We start from the raw sequence: 20,733 nt of genomic DNA on the forward strand, positions 1-20,733 counted from the left end.
GGGCGCTGTCCCGGGTGCTGAAGCCGCACCCGCCGGGGCCGAGGCGGGCCGGGACCCCGGCCGAGACACCCTCCCCTACGCGGGCGCCGTGGGCGCGGCGGTGTCGGGGGTCCGGGCGGGGGGCGGGGGTCGTGCGTGGGCGTGTCGGTGCCGGGGGTCCGGGCGGGGGGTCTCGCGTGGGCGCGGCGGGCCCGGCCCCGCCCCGCGCAGTTTAAGAATGAACCGTGCGAAAAACTTTGGCGGTGTGCGCGGGGCCGGGATCCCTCCGCCGGGCGGGGGAGGCTCCGGGCGAGCCGCGGCACCGCCTCGGCGCGCGGCGCCCTCCGCGCGAGGGAAGAGCTCCGCAGCGCGGCGGCGCCGGGACCGCGGCGCAGCCCCGGGGACAGGGCTCGGCCCGGCGGCGCCGCCGCCCCCGGGACAGACGCGCCCGCGGCAAGATGGGCGCCCTGGCCCTGGCCCTGGGGATTTTCCACTACCTGGGGCTCTACCTGCAGCTCGGCGCCGCCTCCCGGCACCCCCCGTGGGACGCCCCGGCGGCGGGCAGCGGTGAGCGCGGGCAGCGGGGCGGGCAGCGGGGCGGGCGGCGGCCGGGGCGGCGGCGGCGGGGATCAGGGGCACCGGCTGCCGCGGGGAGCGGGAGCGAGGGGGGGGCGGCTGCGCCCGGGGCGCTCCCGGGGCTTGGTCTCCCGCGGAGCCGGTTCCCGGCCGTCTCGGCCGCGCGGGGCTGGCGGCGGGTCGGGGCGGCCCCTGGCCGGGCGGCGGGACGGGGGACGCGGGGGGGGTGCCGGCGGGCAGCAGCGCGTCGCGGTCTGTCGCGCCGGCAGCTCCGGGGAGCCGCGGAGCGGCCCGGCCGAGCCGGGGCTGAGATCCGCCGCCCCGGTCCCTGGGGCCCGGCGGCCGCCTCGAGCGCGGGGGGCTTTGCACGGTGCGTCCCCGTGCGAGTGTGCATCCCCGCGCAAGTGTGCATCCCCGCGCAAGTGTGCATCCCCGCGCAAGTGTGCATCCCCGCGTGCACCCCCGCGTGCATCCCCGCGCAAGTGTGCATCCCCATGCGCATCCCCGCGCAAGTGTGAATCCCCGTGCGCATCCCCGCGCAAGTGTGAATCCCCGTGTTCATCCCCGTGCAAGTGTGTATCCCCGCGCGCATCCCCGTGCACGCCGCCGTCCACACCCCCGTGCACCCCCGTGCACGCCGCCGCACATCCCTGTGTGCCGCCACGCACCGCTGGCTGGAGCGCTCCCGGCTCCCGTTCCCCGCCGGCCGTGGCTCCTCCGCCGGCCCCGCTGCGCCGGGCTTGGGCCAGGCGGTGCTGCTGCCCAAGGGGGGCTGGGAAAGGGGCACCTCTGCAGCCCCCCACCGTGGACAAGTCAGTCTGAGCGTGGGGGGCAGTTCCAGCCGCAGGGTGCTGGATGGGTGACAGACCCCCCGAGAAGGGTGCCGAGGCCCTCTTTGCCCTCTGCGGGATGACACGGGCAGGTGTAAGTCTGAGCCAGAGCAGTGAGCGCAGGGGGCACGTGGGGTGGCGGGATCGCAGCCGTCCCCCTCACACGGCTCCGGAGCTCCTGGCATGTGGTGGGGAGCTGCGCTCTGCCCCGAGGAGCCTCCAGGCGTAGGGAGCCCGGGCCGGGAGCTGTGCGGTGTCCCGCAGTCCTGCGGCATGCGGGCCGGTGGGCACCTGCCTGCGCGGGGAAGGGAGGATCCGCCGTGGTGCTGGGGGACAAAGGCAGGAGGGTTTCCGGACCTGCCAGCCTGGCGTGCCGGAAGGAGACGTGGGCGAAGAGCCTCCATTAGCCGCTGCTGCTCCCCTCAGAAATTCAGCAATAGGCAAATAAATAGTGAAATGGTCGCTGCAAGGGAGCAGGGAGCCAAGGAGAAGAAATATTCTGCGAGGGCGAGTGCACTTCGGAGCCACATTACAGCTTGCTACTACGAGCAGTTCTGCAGCAACTCACTTAATCACAACAGAAACCTTTATTAACGATACTGAAAAGCAGTGAATAAGTGGGTCATGTATAATAAGCCATTTGTGTTCAGTAGGTGAATACCAATTTGATAAAAGCTGTGTGTGCTGAAAACCTGTATAAATTGCTGTTTAGCAGATCGGAGATTGATCATTTCATTACTTGCTGGTACAGCTTTCCCTCCGCATCGCAAGAGCCCCGTGGGCCAGGAGCACGGAGTGGGAGAGGGGCCGGGGCCGATGGGGTGGATTTGGCTGGGGCCAGTGGGGACGGGCAAGTCCTTCCAGACTCTGCCTACAGCAGGCAGCACCCGGAGCTCACCACCATCTCTGCCCGGTGCAGGCGGCCTGGAGGAGCCTCTGCTGCACGGTGAGGGTCTGGCACAGCCTGGGAGCGTGTTTGGTGCTACCTGGGACTTGTCCACAGAGGATGCAGTGAGGGAACTGAGCAGGAGCAGCGTGGTCTCGGCAGGCATCAGCGGGTGGCCGAGGGCAGATCCCCCAGCCCGCTGCCCTGCAGGTGTGAGCAGCGTTGCCTTTGCTCACATGGCAGCCAGTGCTGCCTGGGGAGGGAAAAACTCTCAGTCAAAGAAAGTCCTTTCCCTGTCCTCACAGCGAAGGGTCTGCCTGGAGCAGGGATGGAGCAGGGTTGGAGCGGGGGTCAACTCCGTCTGCCCCACCACCCCGGCAGAGCGCCTGAGCCGCAGGATCCCTCCCTGCATCCCTCCCCTAGCCACAGCACTGCCTCTCCCCTCCTCTCTCCTCTCCTCAGGCTGGCGCCTTCAATTATTCATGCCCCCCATTGCAGACAGCCTGTGCAGGCTGGGCTGGTGCCATCGGCGTTCAAACCGGTGCTAGCTGGGAAGCTCCAGCCGCCTTCCAGCCTGCCGGCTCCCGGAGCAGGGCAGGGAGAGCCGGTTGGCAAGCAGCTTGCGTTCCCGAGGAGAAGCCTGGCTCCTTCCTTGCATCGTTTGCAAGCCTTAGTGTCTCACCATCAATAAAGCTGCTATTGAAGGGCTGAGGGCTGGAGGGAGCGGTGCCCTGGCTCCCCAGGGTGCTGCCCTTCTTTCTTGCACACCCCGATGATTATTCTATCAATTACTTTCATAAACACTTTGCATTCTGCCGGATTTTTTCACACTTCCTGATGGGAATTCTCCACTCGATGTGTTTTTCCTGCTGCTGTTCGTGCAGTCATTCAACGCAATTACTTCTGACACCTCTCCTCATCAAATGTCTGTGCTTTCTTTTCCCTTGAAGAAGCTGACAGACGATGGGCCAGACACTGGGAATTATTACGTTAGGACAGTGACAGCTAATTTTAATCATAACATTCCATGTGAACGAGGCAGCAAATCAAACAAACAGCTGGTGCGGCTGCGCATGGGCCGGGAGCCCTGGGCAGCGTGGCGGGGCTGGAACGGGGACCCCGGGGCTTCGCTTCGCTCCCCACTTCGGCAGGTGCCACACTGGGGGCCGGGGCTGGGCAAATGCCCAGGCGGGGACCTGGGGGGTGCTCTCCCCTTCGCAGTTCCTCTGGCGTTTTGGTTCACGGTGGGGCATATGGCTCTTCCCAGCCCTGGCCACCGACAGCTCCGGCTCTGTCTGGGCTCCCCCTCTCCGTGGTTGTTTCCCCTGGCTGCGGGTTTATCTCCCACCTTTGCTGCCCCTCCCCATGGCTCTGGCTGCGGTGGGTGCACAGCTGGGCACCAGGGCTGCCAGCTGGGCTCAGCCACACTGGATGCGTTGATGCTTTGCATTGTGTAGACTGGGATGAGCCCAGCAGTCATGGGGCAGGCAGAGCTGGGCAGGAGGGCGCTGTGCATGGGCAGGGGGTGCCGATCTCCAGTGGAGCAGAGCTCCTGTCTGCCCCATCCCGATTCCTGCCTGCTGCCAGGTGCCCTGCCTGTTGGGAACCAACCCCTGCCTGCTGGAAATCATCCCCCGGCAGAGACCAGCACCAAAGCAAGTGGCGGCTAAAGGATGGCTGCACGGTGCTGCCAGGGGTCCCACTGGGAGCTGTTGTAACAGGCCATTTTAAGGTTTTTGCTACTTATACTATCAAATAACTGCTCTTCCTCGTTCCCCTCAGGAGGGAGTTGTCTGAGAACCATGACTCCTGGGGAGCCAGCTGGGAGCAATGAGTACCCTTGCCTGGGGAAAGCTCCTCATAGCTGGGGCCCGGCTGGGGGAGGATTCTCACTGCCGGCATCTCTTTTGCCATGGGGGTAGAACCTGGGCAGCAGGAAGGGCAGGAGCTGGGGGGCAGCCTGGCCGTACCGGTTCACTGTTAGAAATACTCAAGGGTTTCAAGGTTAATTGCAGCTCCCTGGGAAAGTGAGCTCTGTCCTGATCACAATCACTGAATTATCTGGATTTTGTTGTTGTTGTTGTTTTTAATTTATGCTGCAAAATTGAGCTAATTCTGCTGCTAATATGACAGTAAATAGGGGCAGAGAAATGGAGCTCCCATCGCCAGCGTGCCGGCGGGAGCCCTCCCGTCCCTGGCCGGTGTTCGCAGTGGTCCAGCCTGATGCTTCTCTTGGAAGGGGCAATTGCAGGATTGCCAGAGGCGAGCAGTGCTCCCGCAGCACCAGGGCCAGGCTGCGAGCTGCTCGGCACGGCTGGACACTCACTGGGCTACCACGAGCAGGTCTGTGGCTGGATCTGTCCTGGGCTTCAGCCCCAGCCCTAGTCCCATCCCTGCCGGCTTCTCGCCACCGAAGCCCTTTGCCCTTGGCGCAGCTGCTGGAGTTGGAGCTGCCTGCCCTGCTCTCGCTGGTGAGACTGGCCATCGCGCCGCTGTGTTTATGCACCGGTTTGCAGCCGTGATGTGTTTTTGGTGACCTGGAGTCAGCATCCCTGCTCACAGGCTTGTCAGGAGGAGATGCATTCACAGATGTTAATGGGCAGATGGGAAGAGGAGGGAGGTTTTAGTCCAACCTGCATAGCAGACACTGACAACCCTTGTGTCCCTGCTGCTGGGACAGCATGGACCCGGCACAGTCAGCATGCTGGAGTGGTACACATGCTTCTGCTCTTGGATCTGTCCAGGGGGATGCCTCCCATGCCTTCTGATCTCCTGGGGTGACTCCTGCACAGGCAGCCCGTGCTGAGGGGTGGAGGGACCCCATGGCCTTGAGGAGGGTCTGTCCCTCCCCAGGTTACTGCCCAGTGCACACGACAGGCTGCGCCTCTGGTACCTTTGGTGCCAGTAGGACATGGGCAGCTCTGCAGCTGAGGCTGTCCCCTGCCATCAGCTGGAGGGGACGCAGGTACCTGGGGAGGGGAAGGTGTCATTGGCTGTGGTTGCTGTCAGACGCATTTACTTTTCCTGCGGTGGTGCAGGTGCGCTGTGCAGTGCAAACTCAGCGGGTCAGGAGCCAGCCCCGCGCCAGGGACACAGGGCAGGGTTTGCATGGTCTCCCCAGCGGCTGGGGCAGGAGCAGGCCCTCGGCAGCTGTCCCCAGGGAGGGCTGAGCTGGAGAGCATGGGGCTGGGGGAGACAGGGAAGGGGACAGCTGTCTCGGCAGCTCTGCAGGGTCCTCCCCGGGGGATCTCCACACATGCTGTGCAGCTGGTGGGGAGGGAGCGGCTCGGCTCTCCTGGCAGCACTGGCTGCTTTCTCTTGCCTCTTATTTTGCCCCATAGTGGCAGCAGCAGGGGCCTGGTGGCATCTGTGCCAGGAGCTGCTGGCGGTAGGTAGCCAGTGTGACAGTGGTGCAGCCCCCAGGGCAGGTGGGTGGTGATGGCAGCCCTGGCACCCCACCAGCACCCCTGGAAGCTCTGGGTGCTGGCAGGGACCAGCTCTCCTGGATGCAGCCCAGGGGGTCCAGGCAGCTGGGGGAATGTGGCTGCTGACATTGCTTGGGGCCAGGCTCCATGGGAGCTGCAGGGGGCATGCCCTTGGCCGGGGTCAGGGTGCCCCTCACCCAAGTGCGGACTCAGGGCTGCAGTGGCCGTGTCAGAGCCAGTTCCCTTCCACCATGTCCCATGGCACACTCCTGCTGCGGAGGCGCGGGCAGGGGGCTGCCGAGGGAGCGAGTGTCGGGAGCACGAGGCTGAGCTGGCAATTAGTCCTCCAAGTGTCTTGACTCACCGAACCATAATAAACCATGAATTATGACTGGGAGCTTTGTGAAGGGAAGAATAAACCACACTTGATCACAGCCCACAGCATAACAGCGGCAGCCGGAGGGAGGGACAAGGGGAGGCAGAGCCTGCCAGCCTCCCCCTGCCCCGCGATGGAGCCAGCCCTGGCCACTGCCGCCGGCCCGGCACGTGCTGCCCCTCTGCCCCGGGTGCCGTGGGGCTCCAGTTAGCCTGGGCAGGGAAAGAGGCATCTGATTGACCAGTGCTGTAGTGTTTCAGTGATAAATAACTCACAGAGCAAGTGTGCTAACTAGGTGATTAACATGCATTTGCAAATGTGCAATACATATTTAATCACCCTCTGATACATGTTTACACAAATGTTAACCTGAGTGCATGCCCACGTCGCTGCTTAAGCCGTGGCCGTCTCAGCAGCCGGCGGCTGGTGCTTTGGGAGGGCCCGGAGCCAGCACAGCTCTTCGCAGGGCTCCACCAAAGCCTCCGGCAGCAGGCAGGGTCCTGGCCAGACTCCGGGGCTGCATGGCCTCGCGTGCTCCACAGGGCAGCGGCTGCGGGGACACGGGGGCTGCCAGGTCCTTTCCCAGTGCCGGGGGTGATGCAGAACCTGGCCTTGCCCCTGGCAGGGGGGGCACCCCTTCCGTGCTGCCCACTCGCTGCCGGCAGCTCTCCTGCCCGTGCCAAGCGGGGGCCGCGGTAATGGATCCTGCTCGCTGTGCGGAGGGAGCGTGGCAGCCTGTATATCTCCAGTTTATGAGAGCACCAAGCTGTCCCAGCAGGCGTTTTCAATTCCGTTTATCTGTGTTTCCCCATTGAGTTCATTTTATTTCCCCTGATTTTTGTTTCCCAGAAGATTTATTGATCCTGATTTTCTCAGTTTATGACAGGTAGCAGGCCATAAAGCACGGAGAGCAGCAGCCTGGCGCCAGCCCCCTCCCTGCCGCTGCGAGGATGCGGCACCAATGTCAGCGGTGGGGAAGGAGATGATGCTGGGTGAGGGAGGGGGCCAGGGCAGGCAGGGGCTGGGTGCTGGTCGACTCTGGCAGCTCGGCTCTCCCCTGTCCCTGCCAGCAGTGTGGGTAGGAGCAGGGGACAGGTAGCTCAGCCACCCCCATGCACCCTGTGGGGGCTGCGCATGGCTGGGGGCTGCCGCGGGCCCTGGATCTCCTCTGCCTGGCTCCCTGCAGAGCTGCAGGGCTGGGGCTGGAGGGTGCAGTGACACCTGTCTCCACCAACACGCCTCTGCCCAGGTGGCCGGGATTCACGGCATCCATCGGGGAGGGCACATGGTGCTGCTGGAGCCACAGGGAGTTGCTGCTCCTGCCCTGCGCTTCGGTGCCTGCTGCCGCTTGGGGCAGGGGGCTTGATCTGGCCACTGCTCGGGCGCCCAGCCACGGTGCGGTGCGCGGGAGGGAGGGTGCTGTGCCGGGGCTCTGGCTGCAGCCTGCACAGGGCTGAGCCATGGCTGGGCTGGCCAAGGAGCTGCACCTCAGCTCAGTGCCGGGGTGGATTTTAGCACGCCCTGCCAGAGCGCGATCGAGCGCTCGTGCTGGGGTTCAGCAGCTCTGCAAACGTCTGAGCTCTTGGATTCCCACCGGCTCCATGGCCCACCCAGTGCTGACCACCCGCCCCATGCAAAGGCTGCACACGCGAGCACGGACCAGACAGACCAAGGGATGTGACCCCCAGCAAAGGGGTGACCTGATGATGCTGGTCACTTGTTCCCGCAGACTCTGAGCTCTGAGATGCTTCTGCCTCCTTCTCGCCCCACCAAGGCACCCTGTCCCCAGCGGCCCAGCCTCGGCTCTTCCAGGCGGCTCTTGTAAAGAAAGGGCTTCACTGCCCCCCAGGCGCTGCTGTCCCGTCCGTCAGACACCCCCTCCCTCATTTTTTGGCACAGACAGGAGAGATGAACTGTCCCTGTGGCATCTTTCCTGTCACTGACCCATCACCCGGAGCGCCTCTGTCCATCCATCTGTTGTCTCTCATCTCACATCCCCTCTGCTGTGCTGTCCCTGCCCCTGCCGCTGTTTCTGGCTGCTGCGAGGCTCAGCCTGCTGTCCTGGCACCTCTCCTGTGCCATCAACTGCATTCTGCTCTTGCGGTGCCACGTGGGACTGTCCTGCTGCGATTCTGGGGCTGGGGACTGTGCTGGTGGTGGCCTGGCTGCCCCTTGTCTGGGGTGTCCTGGGGGTGACTGCTGGGGCTGGGGCAGCAGGGAGGGGGGGGGGGGGGGGCAGAGCAGCCCAGCACCCTGTGGACGTGAGCTGCGCAGCTGTTCCTTGGCATGGGGGTACTGGAGCCCCCTCCCCTTAGCGGGGCCATGGGTGGGAGGCTGGGTGGAGGGGGCAGGCAGTGGGGCAGAAGAAGGGGATGGAGGGCCAGGATGTGCAGGGAGGGAGGGACCGGCCTCACCTTCCCTTCTGCCCATCCATCCCTTTCCCGGGATGGTTTCTGGGCTCTCTTGGGAGTTCCCAGCTTGTCACTCACAACTGCTGTGCTGGGAGGTGGGGAGGGGTCAGAGACAGCAGTGGGCTCTACGGTCCCAGGGATGCTGTGGGAGGGGGCTGCCGCCGGGCCCCTATCAGCGGGACTTGCCCTCCTTTGGATGCACTTTGAGGTGGCCGAGCCCGGGGTTAATTAATACATACGCTTCCCAATTAAATCTGAAAGAAAGGCGACGCTTGCTTCAATCAAGCCTTTTCTCCACTCATCTGCCAAATTCCCGTCTGTGAGAGCAGATTTTAATTGTGTTCACAGTAATTTGGACATGGCTGGAGCCCTCAGGCCGTCACCCCTGCCTCTGCTCCATGTGCCCAGCCAGGACTGCGGGGTCCCGGGGGGCTGGTGCCGGCTCTGCTGGGACCCTCTCTGGCCATCGCTCCTGCCATCAGGAATCCTGTGGAGCAAAAGCCTGATCCTGGGCCACGGCTCTGGAATGGGTGGGCAAGTGTTGGCGAATGGCTGGACATTACGGCCCTGGCACTGCTGCGGCAGGAGCACGATGAGCCCTTTGCCATGTGCCAAAGAGCAGACGATGCCGGGCAGCACCAGACTCTCCTGCTCTTCCCACAACCTTGGACCACTGGAGCTGCTCCCCAGCCTGGGATTCCCTCTGCTCTCCGGCACAGAGCCTGAGCAGTGCTGGTGCCCAGCTCCTGGGCAAACAGGGGTGCAGGAGCTGTGCTGGGAACCCCACCGGGAGACCCAGGCTTGTTAAACCCTTATGCTGGGTATTTCCCTCAGTTCCCCTGCTAAGATGGATTAAAGGAAAGTGATAAGTATATGGGATTTCCATGTGTCCAAAGGGACGGGGAGATATTAAAGGTATTAACTTTTCCATCTGGGCTGATAATAATTCGTTTTCAGAGGGGATGAGGGCTTGGTGAGAGGCTCCGGGGAGCTGTGAGCTGCTCCCGACAGGGTGTGTGTCCTGGGGGGGGCTCCGGTGGCACCGGAGGGACCTGCATGGTGGCTGTGAGCTGGCAGCGCCGGCAGCACAGGGTGGCCGGGGAAGATGGCGGGGCGGGGGGGAGGGGGGCACAGGGCACCCGGCACAGATACAGCGGGACCCTGATCCACCTCTGTGACCTGCCTGGGCCAGGCACCACGTGCCACAGCTCATGGCAGGGCAGGGACAGGCTGCCGGCTGGCCCCATGCTGGAGCAGATTCCAGCTGGACCTGGTTCATCCCAGTGCTGCTGCTGGCCCCGAAGCGATGCTCCTTGGGCAGTGGGGACAGGGCAGGTGGCCCCATGCCCTGCAGCCCCTGCCTGCATGTCCTGACATCTCTGTGGCCAAAATGGTGGCCAGGGGAGCACAGGGCGGCTGGCAGCCCTGGTCCTGGCCATGCCAGTGTTGGGGGCTCAGCCCTCGTGCCATGCCATGCCATGCCGTGCCATGCCGTGCCATGCTATGCCAGGGAGAAGACGCCGTAGATTGTGGCAATAATATTTGCTGGTGACCTGCATGCTGGGGCCGTCTTTACAGAGGAACAATAATCTCTCCAGAGGAGATGAAAAGAATTCTAATTACATCTCCGAACAATATTTGTTTTGAGCGAGGAAAGCAAACCATATGGCATGTGGGAGACTGTTTGGGGGCCGCATTAAACAAGGATTTGCTTTTCATTTATGCTCTGATCTAAGTGGAGATGCGATCATGCTTTATTTATTTATTACACCTTGGAGGAGCGTGGGGTCCCATGCCCACTCAGGCAGAGGTCCTGGGGGATGGCGTGGCACTTGGGGGGGGCAGAGGCTCCTGCTGTCTCCCTTTCCTCCCACTGCTCTTTGCAAAGGGCCAGGGGCTGGAGGGGCCAGGCAGCTCTTCCCGGACTGGGGAGGGGGCACTGGGGTGGGTGAGGGACATCTGGATATAGGTTATGGCCAGGGAAGGGTCCAGGTACTCCCAGGAACCCTGCTGGTGTGGCTGGTGGCGTTGTTCCATGCTGGGGTGGTGGCATGTCCTGTGCTGGGGCGGTGGCATGTCCCTGCAGGCGCCCGCAGCCCTCGCTCTGTCTCCTGCAGCCCTCTTCACGGAGACCCCCCACGACATGACGGCCCAGGCAGGTGAGGACGTGGAGATGGCGTGCTCCTTCCGAGGCAGTGGCTCCCCTTCCTACTCCCTTGAGATACAGTGGTGGTACGTCCGCAACCACAAGGACTGGACAGACAAACAGACATGGGCTTCCAACCAGGTAACACCCCTCATCCTCCCCCTCCGGCAGCAGCAGCCAGAGGCAGAGCATTTCCCTGCGCTTGCCTGGGGGGCTGCGCTTGCAGCTGGGGCTCAGGGGTGGGGGGTCATGCAGCAGCACTCTAGCACTGACCCGACATGCAAACAGCAGCGTCTCACCCCGTTCCACGCTCATGGGCAGAGTGGAACCTGGGGGTCCCGCAGTGCAGGACCAGACATGGGGTGCACAGTGTCCAGCTGCACTGAGGATGCTCTGGGTCGTGGGGCTGGCGGGGCTGGGCTGTCCTGGCCACCCTTACCAGCTAGCCACGGGGGCCACGTGGCCCTTCCCCCGGGACTGATCCCAGGCAGAGGCTTTGTCTTTGTGTTTGTGCCTTCTCCCATCTCATCATTGTCCCCTTGCATCCATCCCATCCCTGCATCATCTGCACCTCCAGCCCTCTCTTGTTTTCCCCATTTCCGTGTGTATCGGTCTCAGCAAACAGCTGTCTCTTTATTTCTCTTTCTGTTCGCACAGAGATAAGGGCCAAATAATGGGAAGGCAGCTTTAGGTATTTTAATGAGCCTTTATTATTGTGTCTTTGGCAGAGCTGCTCCCGGCATTACCATAAATTGAGAGAAGCATTAGAGAAGTGCTGCAGCTTGGGAGCACTGTTGCGGGGCCGAGGGGGCTACGGGGCTGCAGGGTGGTGGGGATGCCCGGCGTGAGGAGTGGGCGTGGGAGCGGGCTGCATGGCGCAGCAGGGAGCCTGGGCGCCTGTGCCCCAGCACTGCCTGTGGCTGCTGAAGGGGTCACAGGCTGCTGCCCAGTTTGCCAGCTGATTTGGGAACGTCTATGGCGAGCGGGGCAGGTGCTGGCTGTGAAGGGGCCGGGGTGGCTGGGAACAGGGGTCACTGCTGCAGTGATGCTGCTGCAGGGAGCGGGGCTCTGTCCCTAGCCCCGGGTCACGGGGACCACCCGCTGATGGAGCACCCCTGTGGCACTCTCGTGCTGCCATTCCCTCCCCTTCCTGCTGCCCCGGCTGGCTCCCATCGCCCGGGTTTGCTGGGGCCGAGCAGCCCCATCCTCTCGCCTCCTTGCTTGGGGCAGCCATCTCGGGGGTGGGCAGGGGTCCGGTGGGCTCCTGCCTCGTCCCAGCCCAGCTGACAATTTCTCTTCCCTCTCTGGTCTCCCCCTCCATCCCTCTCTTCCCAACAGCTGAAAGCATCGCCGCAGGAGGAGCCTGGGAAGGACGCGACAAAAATAAGCGTGAGTTTGGATAAGGGCTCTTGCAGGGGCTCCGGTCGATGCCTGCGACGCCAGCACTCAGCATTGCACAGCGCTGGGGTGGTGGGAGGGTCTCGGGGGTCTGTGTCTCTGGGTGCCCCCAACGAGGCATCCCGGGAGGTGGGGGGCTGTGCTGGCAACACTGGAGCAGGGGGGCAGCTCCCCCCTGTCCAGGCTGAGGGGCACAGCCTGGCCCATCAGCCCTGTCTGGCTCTCCTGTCGGCATCTGAGGGACGTGTTTATGCTAAGGAGAAAATAATCTAATTTACTCACTGGATTAGCATCCCAAAACCATTTAGGCTCACGTGAACAGAATGAGGAGACACTAATCAGTTAAATAAAATCAACGCTTTTGGCTCCCCGCTGTCAGGTGTGTGCCCCCTTCCCCGCTGCTGGCCCTCCCCACCTCGGGGGACCCTGCGTTTGGGAGTGCCACAGAACCGGAGCAGTATCGGGAAGCGCTCCCCGCTGTCCCCACTGTCCTGGCAGCCTCTTCTGCTTCTTCCATTGACCCTTTGCTGAGTGAGCAAGGGGGAACGGGCTTGCCATGGCCCGTGACTCCTCAGGGCCGGGTGCTGCTGGTGCCCAGGATTGGTCCCTCTGCCTGACTCTCATCCCTGGGAAATGACAGAGGCAGCTACAAGGGGTAAAACACCAGAAAACTTCACGATGAAGCGCATCGCCTCTCACTGCCCATCCGTGGGGATCGGTGTGGGTAGATTCTCTTGCCAGTAATGAGTCCCCCATGGGGACCATATCGCTTTTTATCTGTTCATGTCGGCTCCTTGAGGTTTCAGCCCCGCTGGTCACCAGTCCTGTGATGGGCACTGTGATGTGCCCACAACCTGCGGCCAACCCCCAGCGCCTTCAGGATCGGTCCCTCAGCGGGGTGCTGTGGCTTGCTGCCCTGTGAGCAGCAAAGCGCTGGGGCTGGTGCTGCAGTGGCTGGAGCCCGGGTGCTGCCAGTGCGGGGGATGGTGCTGCCCACTGCGGGCAGCCAGAGCCGGTGGGAAGCTTTGCAGGACACTGCACGGCCCAGAGGGCTGCTGGTCACCCCCGTCCCACCCCAGCCCTGCTCCCAGGCACAGCGCTTTGCACCCTGCCGTGAGGATGCTGGGGTCCCAGTGCCTGATGCCAGCCAGCAGCTGGGGGCCAAATCCTGCGCTGGGCAGGGACGCGCGGCCAGGGACTGGTGCCGTGTTAGAGCCAAGGTAAGGCAGGTTCTGCGGCACAGCCAGCGCAGCCGCACAGAGCCAGGGTGGCGGAGGGGCTGAGGCAGAGGCCGGGGCTGTGGAGCCATCCTGAGGCCAGCGCTCCTGCGCAGCTTGGCCATTGCATTTTTCAGCATAATTAGGCAGTTAATTGCACGCTGGAATGAAATCGATGCATGCGCATGTGTAACCAGGATTTATTTTGAAGCGCTCAGGGTGCGATGCTTCTGCCGCCTCTTCCAGATCAAGCCAGCAGAGAGAGGCTTGAGTTTCAAACCCTTTTTTTGGTGTGTTGTTGTTATTTTAAATGTCCTTGATTATTAATTGTTTACAGAATGGAGAAGGTAAATGAACACAGGTGAGACACTACCACGAGTGGTTCTGATAAAACGTGCATTACAGCCACAGTGGCAATTGACTGGGAACAAACAGCAGCATCAATGATGTAAATCATACGCAGAAACCACCGTGCCAGGCACCCCTTGGCCACTTTTTTATCCACCAAAACACAGTTGGTGCTGGAAGTGCCAGCACCAGCTCTGCCTGGAGCCACCACACGTTGCAGGGATGTGGAGAGGGAAACCGCTGCTGCCCTTTGCCATACGGTAGCAAACACCATGGGTCTGGGTTTATTTTTTCCCCCCTTGAATTCCTTGCAGCGTATTGCAGGGCTGAGCTGATGCTGGGCACCACCGCGGCCGCCTGGCCGTCCCGGCCTGGCCAGGGGTGTCTGCCCCGTTCCCGTGGGCAGCGCAGGCCGTCACTGCCCTGCCCCAGCCTGCGAAGCCATGAGCGTTATGACCCCTCATAAAATTATCCCTCCCGCTGATAACCGAGCCGCAGGCTGAGGCTCAGTGACCTGCTGGGCAGCGGCTGCATGGCCACTGGCGGCACCAGCAAATTGGGGTTTTTCTTTTATTAGTTCTAAATTTCCCAGCCATTAATTTCAGTAAGTGACTTCTTGCTCTTCTGACACGATGGAGGTTTTTTTCTGAAGCTCCTTTCCTGTGACAGCCTCAGCACCCAGGCATGCTCACACCAGGGCCTGGCAGCTCATCTCCCTCCTGCCCCACAGCCCCTATGTGCAGCCCCCCAGCACCTGTCTGCCCCATCACGGGTGCAGCTGGGAGCCTGCTTCATCCTGTCCCCCCCAGACCCCCACTCCTCGTCCTGCAGGATCGATGCTCACGGCTGCGCGGGGGCTCTGAGCAGCCCCAGAGCCACCCTTTGGGGTGGCCGTGGCCACCGGCTGCCTCTCAGCAGCCCATGGTGTGCGGGGCAGTCGAACGCAGCTGCTTGCGTGTGCTCATGTGTGCTTGCATGTGCTGGTGTGGGCATGCATGTGTGTGTGCATGTGCAGGTGTTGGCTGCCTGCACGGAGCGGGGGGTGGGTGGGGGTGGTGGTCCCGGTGCTGCTGCTCGCATTTCGGCGCTGCCTCCTTTGCTTTTGGGCTGGGAGTTTGCTTCCTTTGGTTGCGGCTCCCAGCCCCGTTTCTAAACACCATAAAATCTTCAGCTAACAAATGCAGCGGCAAGTAGAAAAATGGCCTTTGCCATCCAGTGTGATTATAGGGAACAGAGCCAGGGGCCTCGGGGTGGGTTATAAATCTGATTTATTGACCCAGCCCAACAGCAGCCGCGGCTATGGCTAGTGAGTAAGTCTTAAATTTCATTGGGTGATAAATACTGAGAGCGAATCAATTTGGTAGAAAAGCTAATTAGCCAGCGTGGTTCTGCATCGATCTGCAAGCCCCACGCGGCCAGGCGCACGCCAGGGACTCCATCACCCCGTGGGCTGGGGCCGGGGCCGGGGTCCCCTCATGCTGACTGCCCACCTTTGCCATGTCCTCCCCAGCACGCGGCGTGGCGGCACGCGGTCAGGGGTGGCACTGAGCTGGGGGGGTCCCCGGGGCCAGCTGACCCCCTGTCTGCCTCGCCACAGGTGGTGAAGGTGGTTGGCAGCAACATCTCCCACAAGCTGCGGCTGTCGCGGGTGAAGCTGGAGGATGAGGGGACGTACGAGTGCCGGGTGATCGACTCCAGCGACGGCAAGGCACGGCACCACAAGGTGAAGGCGTACCTGCGGGTGGAGGCAGCGGGGGGCACGGGGCACCCCCAGGACACCCAGCTGCGGGGCGCCCCAATGCCAGACCCTGCTGTGCCAGGCTCAGCCCACGCGCACCACCACCACCACCACCACAAAGCCGGGAAGGAGCTGAAGAAGCGCTCGGCAGACGTCTCCTGCGTGCTGTAGGCGGGTGGTGTCGGGGGGACACTGGAGCCCCCCACTGCCCCGGACTCAGCAGAGCTGTCGAAGGTCCCGTGCCCCCTGCCAGAGACTGGCCCCACCACCCCGTGTTGCCCACCAACCCCCACCACCTCCTCCTCCTGCCGGCCACTGCCGGCTGGGTTTCTTCCCCAGCCATGTGGCGCAGCGGTGCCAGGGCTCGGTGTGGGAGCAGGACCGTGTCCGTGCCAGGGGGCATTGCTGGGACCAGGGCCAAGGCATATGCCCACACATGGTGGTCCCCGTCCCCACTGGCCCCGTGCGGGTGGGTGCCCCACTGCTTGCTGCCACCCACGGTACCACGGGCCATGTTGCGCCCCAGCTTTGTGTGCCCAGTGGAGGCCCCCCCTGCCCACTGGACCCTCCCTCCCTCCCTTGTGCTTTGCAGAACTGACCGTCTGTTCCTGTAGGAGGCCTACTTTAGTTGCTTTGTTCCAGCCCCGCAGTGCATATATAAGTTCCAGCGTCCATCTTCTAGACCGTGTATATCACCTCTCCCTGCCCCTGCCTGCCCCAGTGCCACCCCAGCACATCAAGGCCTGAGCTCAGCATTGGAAGGGTGGCATGGCACGCTCCCAGCGCGCTCCCCAGCACAGCCATCGCACTGTGGGCTGTGCCACGGCATCGCCCAGCCAGGCAGCTGCCCGTGGTCCACATGTGCCCAGGGAGCCATGCTGTCAGAACTGGCCTGCTTCCACCCATTGCTCCTCCTGGCCCTTTGCATTTCATGGAGGAAGGAGGGGGGTTGGCCATCAGCCCCGTCTGCCCTCGCTCCATCCCCACTGCCCATGCTGGCGTGGCTCTCGGCCCCCTGCTCACGGCTGAGCATCCCTTCCTCCTGCACCATGGCACCGCATCGTCCCGGGCAGGGTCTAGCACATGGGCTCCCACAACACAGTGCAAATGGCAGAGCCTGTCCCTGTTGCCCCCTGGGTAAACACCGCTGCTGGGGATAGAGCCGTGGGGACCGAGAGGGGGGTCCTGAGTCTCCCCATCTGGGTGCTGGGTGCTGCTCCCCTGCTGCCACTCACCTGTGCCGCCCGGCCTACCGCCACCAGACCTGCTGCAGCTAATAAAGCTCTTTAAACAAAGCCTCTGCGGGTCTGCAGTCTGTCCCCGGCACGGTGAGGGGTTGTGGCTTTGGCACTGTCTTAGCTAAAAAGGGGCACAGCTGGGGCTGCCCCCAGGTGCTGCCAGGCTGGCTGACGAGGATGGGATGGGGATGAGGATGGGTATGAGGGTGGGCATCATCACCTGCAGATGAGGGCTCAGAGCATTTAAAAGCTGCAGCTGGGAGCTCCCTGTTCTGTTTGGGAATGTGATGATGATGCCCTGTGGGTGCAGGATAAGGCTGGCTCCCAGGTAAGCGGGGGCTGCTCCGTGCTGTGGCCGCGGGGTGCTGGGTGCAGTGGGGAGATGCATGGGCTGCAGGGATCAGGCCCCTCTGTGCTGCTGGGTGCCAGCCTCAACCCCTGCCGGGGCATCTGGGGCAGAGGCCTCATCACCAGCCGGGTGGGAGGTTGGGGCCCCCGAAGTGGGGATGCTGGCTGCCCCCTGGGCTGGGTGCTGCCCCACCGGTGGGAGAGGTGCGCCCAGCATTGGCAGCGCTCAGCTGCCAGGAGTCCCCTGGCTGCTTTGCAGTTTATTAATCCCCGGAGCTCCATCGCACTCACCTCTCACTTTGCTGATATGAAGCGATTTGTCATGTGTTAAGAGTAACAAAGCACAAGGCGCTGGCCTGGTGTCAGCCAGCACTGGCAGCAAAGAAAGGGCACAGCGTGGCTGGTGACCGCGGGATGCAGTGAGAGCCACGCTTTGCTTTGCCAGCTGCTGCGGGCTTCACCTGCAGAGCCACGGTCTTGAGGGAGCAACCGGTACAGGAGCCTGGGAGGACGCAGGGTACTTTGTCAGGAGGAAAATATGAAGCAGCTGCAGGGCAAGGGGGCTGTTGTTGGAAATTCTGTTTTGCCACAAGCAATAACAGCCGCCGTGCTGTAGCTCTCCGTGCCAGAGCTGCAGGGGTTTGGGTGGCACTCAGATGCTCTCTCTCAGGGAACTGTATCACTGGGCCGGGGGGTGGGGGAACATTGGGCACCGGTGCAGTAAAAAACAATCTATAGAAGGGGGAAAGGAAGAGCCAGAGCTGCTTTGGGGAGGGTAAAAGGCTGCAAATCACCTCAAATGGAGAGTAAACAAATTGCTGTGTGGTGTAGTAATTTGCAAAACCTAGAGGCAAGCTTTAAAAATAACAGGTTTTATTAGAAGAGATTAATTTTGCTGAGCTTATGTGAAATCTTGGGTGCGGGAGTCAGAGGCGAGGACTGGGTCTGTGTGTGGGACCCGGCACCCTGGGGCAGCACCCAGCCCCTGGGCTGTGTGTGGGGCCATGTCCAGCCCCGGGAGTGGGGGTCTCCCCACAGCCCTGCCTGGGTTTGTGCATGGAGGAGGTAGCTGGGCACAGGTTTCTCAGCTCCCCATCCCTGGGGAGGGTGGCTGGGGTCAGGGGGAGCCACTGGCAGCCCCGCTCACTTTGCCTGGGAAGGGCTTTGCCCCACACACAGCCCTTCGGGCTCCATGGGGCATCTGCCGGCTGGGGCCAGGTCTCCTCTGTGATGCTGAGGGTGGTCAATGGGCTGGAGCTGGGCACAACTCCTGCACCCCTGGGTGCTCGTTCTGGACCCCGGTGGGTTGGGGGGGCTGCTCAGGCGCCTGCCCAGAGAGGAGGTTGCAGGCAGGGCAGTGGAGAAGCCCCTGGGCTCGCTTGCAAATGGGCTGAGCTTAATATGCAAGTCACTGCTGGGGAGGAACCAGCCTCATGAAAATGCCATTTCCACGCAGTCACTCTTCTGGCCATTATCCTGCTTCAGACAAAAGCAATTTACTCTGCCTGTAATAAAGCAGGGGTGATAACGAAGCTGAGAAGACCGTGACAGGAGGCTGGCTGACTGGCTGAGACAGGCCAGCCTTTCCCCGCCGCCTGCACCGAACCGCTGGCTGGGGACTGTGGCCGTGGGGAGGGCGGTGAGGCCTGGAGGCTGCGCTGGGAGAAACCAGCGCGGGGGGTCTGCTGGGGCTCTGTGGGCATCTCGGTGCAGTTGGTTGTGCTGGAGGCCCGGCTGGGGGGATGCAGTGGGTTCCTGCGCACTGGGGTATGGAGCGGTGTCGTGACCGATGCACTGACCTGCTCATCGGGCAAGGCAGGAGGGTGGCCTGGGGGAGTGGGCACCAGCTCCCTGCCTGCACCCTCTGCCCTGCCCAGTAAGGGGCACCCAGCGAGAGAAGGGCCTGTGTGGCGAGGTGCATTTTCCAGAATCATAGTTATTTAGGTTGGAAAAGACCTTTGAGATCATGAACCATTAACCCAGGACTGCCAAGCCTATCGCTAAACCATTTGCCTTCATGGATGCAGCAATCTGTGCTGGGAAGGGGCGTCACAGGAGGGACAGTGTGGTGGGTCTTGCTCTGTCCCCAAGGGGCATGGCAGCACTGTGCCCTCGCTGTTGTAAGCACCTGAGCACCCTGGTCCTTGCTGTGCTGGGGCAGTGACCCGCTGTCTCGGTGCGATGCGCTTTGTCATGAGGCGATACGCCTCGTGGCAGCGGCCCCTGAGCCCCACCAGCAGGTCTCCAGGAGCCCAGCTTTGTGCGCAGCCGGTGCTGCCTGGCTCAGCGCTGGGGCTCTATCAGCCCTGAAACCAGACGGCTGTGTTATGGCATCACCAGAAAGCCCATGCTGGAGCGGCAGCCCAAGGCCCCCTTCCCAATGGATGCAGCTGATTTCATTTGCTCCCCTCCCACCAGCTCTATTACACGGGGAAGATGGTAATTAAGAGAACTTTGCTAATTCTTCTCCTGTTGTCACAGCCCTCCTGCTGTCTGTACCGTCCTGCTCAGAAACAGCAGCTGCCTCCCTCGCCCTGCCCATGGGAGGCAGGTGGCTGGTTTGGGCTCCGGGGTGGTACCGTGAGACCCCTGCCCACGGGGCACACCCTGGCAGCAGGGGCTGCAGCCCCCGGGTGCTGTACGGGAGACAGCCTCGCCACCCTGCCTGCGGGAGCTGTGGCTGCGCAGCCCTCACCGGCGCTCTGGGAGCCCTGGGAGCCTGAGCCAGCGCAGACGTGACCAGCAGGGACGTGCGTGATCGGCAGGGGTGGGGGGAAGGACTGCCATGTGCCGGTGCTGTTCTTGAGCCCCGTGCCTGTCCTTCAGCGTGGTGGTGTGTGCTGACGTGGGTGCGGGCAGGCTGGTGTCCGCAGAGACCCCACTGCTGTGGTGGGCAGGGACCCTGCAGCCGGGCGGGACAGGCTGCTGCTGGCACCTGCGCTGGTCTACAGGGCTGGTGCTGGGCAGCTGTTTTGCTGTGGTGGATACTGCAGATGCCGTTTGGGTTTATGCTTTTCCTTTGAAACTTATACAACTTTATTCTAAAAAAAGCTAGAATAAAGGTTATTGGGTTTTCTTTTGAGCTTGCCTTGTCTCAGCAGAGGCGAGTCCAGCAAGGCTGGGCTGCTACAGCTTCCCAGGGGTGACCAATGCAGCAGTGCAGAGCACGTGCAAGTAAAATCCCTTGCTGCCTGCAGCCCGTGACCAGCTGGTGAAGCCCAGCAAGAACAGGGGTGCTTCCCCTCAGGCTGCTTTGGGGACTGACACCAAGCTGCAGGAAGATGGCACAGGTTTCCCATGGCAATGTTTCGCTTGTACCCCCCTGGCAAGAGCCACAGCCCGTGGTGAGCCTGTGACAGCCCAGCACCACCGGCTGCAGGGGGCAGGGTGAGGCTGGGGGGGGTGGTGGTGGGAGCCGAACTGATGGTTTGGGCAGGAGCACCGTGTGCCATCATGGTGCTGCTGATCTGTCACATGTGAGCTCCAGCCAGCGCTGAAGGCAAGGCAGAGACAGGTTGGATGCAGCATGTGCACCTGATGGATGAGTTTTATCAAGTGCTACAACAATCCAGAAAATTCTGCACCAACCCCAAGGGCACTTTGGAGACCAAAGGTAATATTTCACCTTTCTGCCTCTCCCGTCTTTCCCTGTCAGATCAACTCACAAAATCCAACCCAGTGTTAAGCACTGAATATATATTAAAAAAGGGATAAAAGCTGAACTGCAGCCCTGTCCTACCTAGTAAAAAGCTGCTGACTTGTGTTTTTCCTGGAGAAGCAACCAGGAGTAAAGGCTGAACAAACCTGGGGAGACAAG

General features: G+C 62.3%; 1 protein-coding gene across 1 annotated transcript; it reads left to right on the forward strand.

Moving 5' to 3' along the window:
* Positions 1-298: 298 nt before the first annotated feature.
* On the forward strand, positions 299-16,625 carry VSTM2L (V-set and transmembrane domain containing 2 like). The gene is made up of 4 exons (XM_040609379.1): positions 299-546; positions 10,601-10,770; positions 11,968-12,018; positions 15,190-16,625. The coding sequence occupies exons 1-4, from the start codon at positions 438-440 to the stop codon at positions 15,499-15,501; spliced, it is 642 nt and encodes a 213-aa protein (XP_040465313.1). The 5' UTR covers positions 299-437; the 3' UTR covers positions 15,502-16,625.
* The last annotated feature ends 4,108 nt before the right edge of the window (positions 16,626-20,733 follow it).

The sequence above is a fragment of the Falco naumanni genome, chromosome 10, assembly GCF_017639655.2.
Source record: "Falco naumanni isolate bFalNau1 chromosome 10, bFalNau1.pat, whole genome shotgun sequence".
Taxonomy (NCBI): Eukaryota; Metazoa; Chordata; class Aves; order Falconiformes; family Falconidae; genus Falco; species Falco naumanni.

Bases quoted from the DNA above. Each gene is read 5' to 3' on its own strand.
- VSTM2L (XM_040609379.1), top strand. From the start codon at position 438: ATGGGCGCCCTGGCCCTGGCCCTGGGGATTTTCCACTACCTGGGGCTC. The intron at 547-10,600 runs GTGAGCGCGGGC...TGTCTCCTGCAG, and splicing joins CGCCCCGGCGGCGGGCAGCG to CCCTCTTCACGGAGACCCCC. The intron at 12,019-15,189 runs GTGAGTTTGGAT...GCCTCGCCACAG, and splicing joins AGGACGCGACAAAAATAAGC to GTGGTGAAGGTGGTTGGCAG.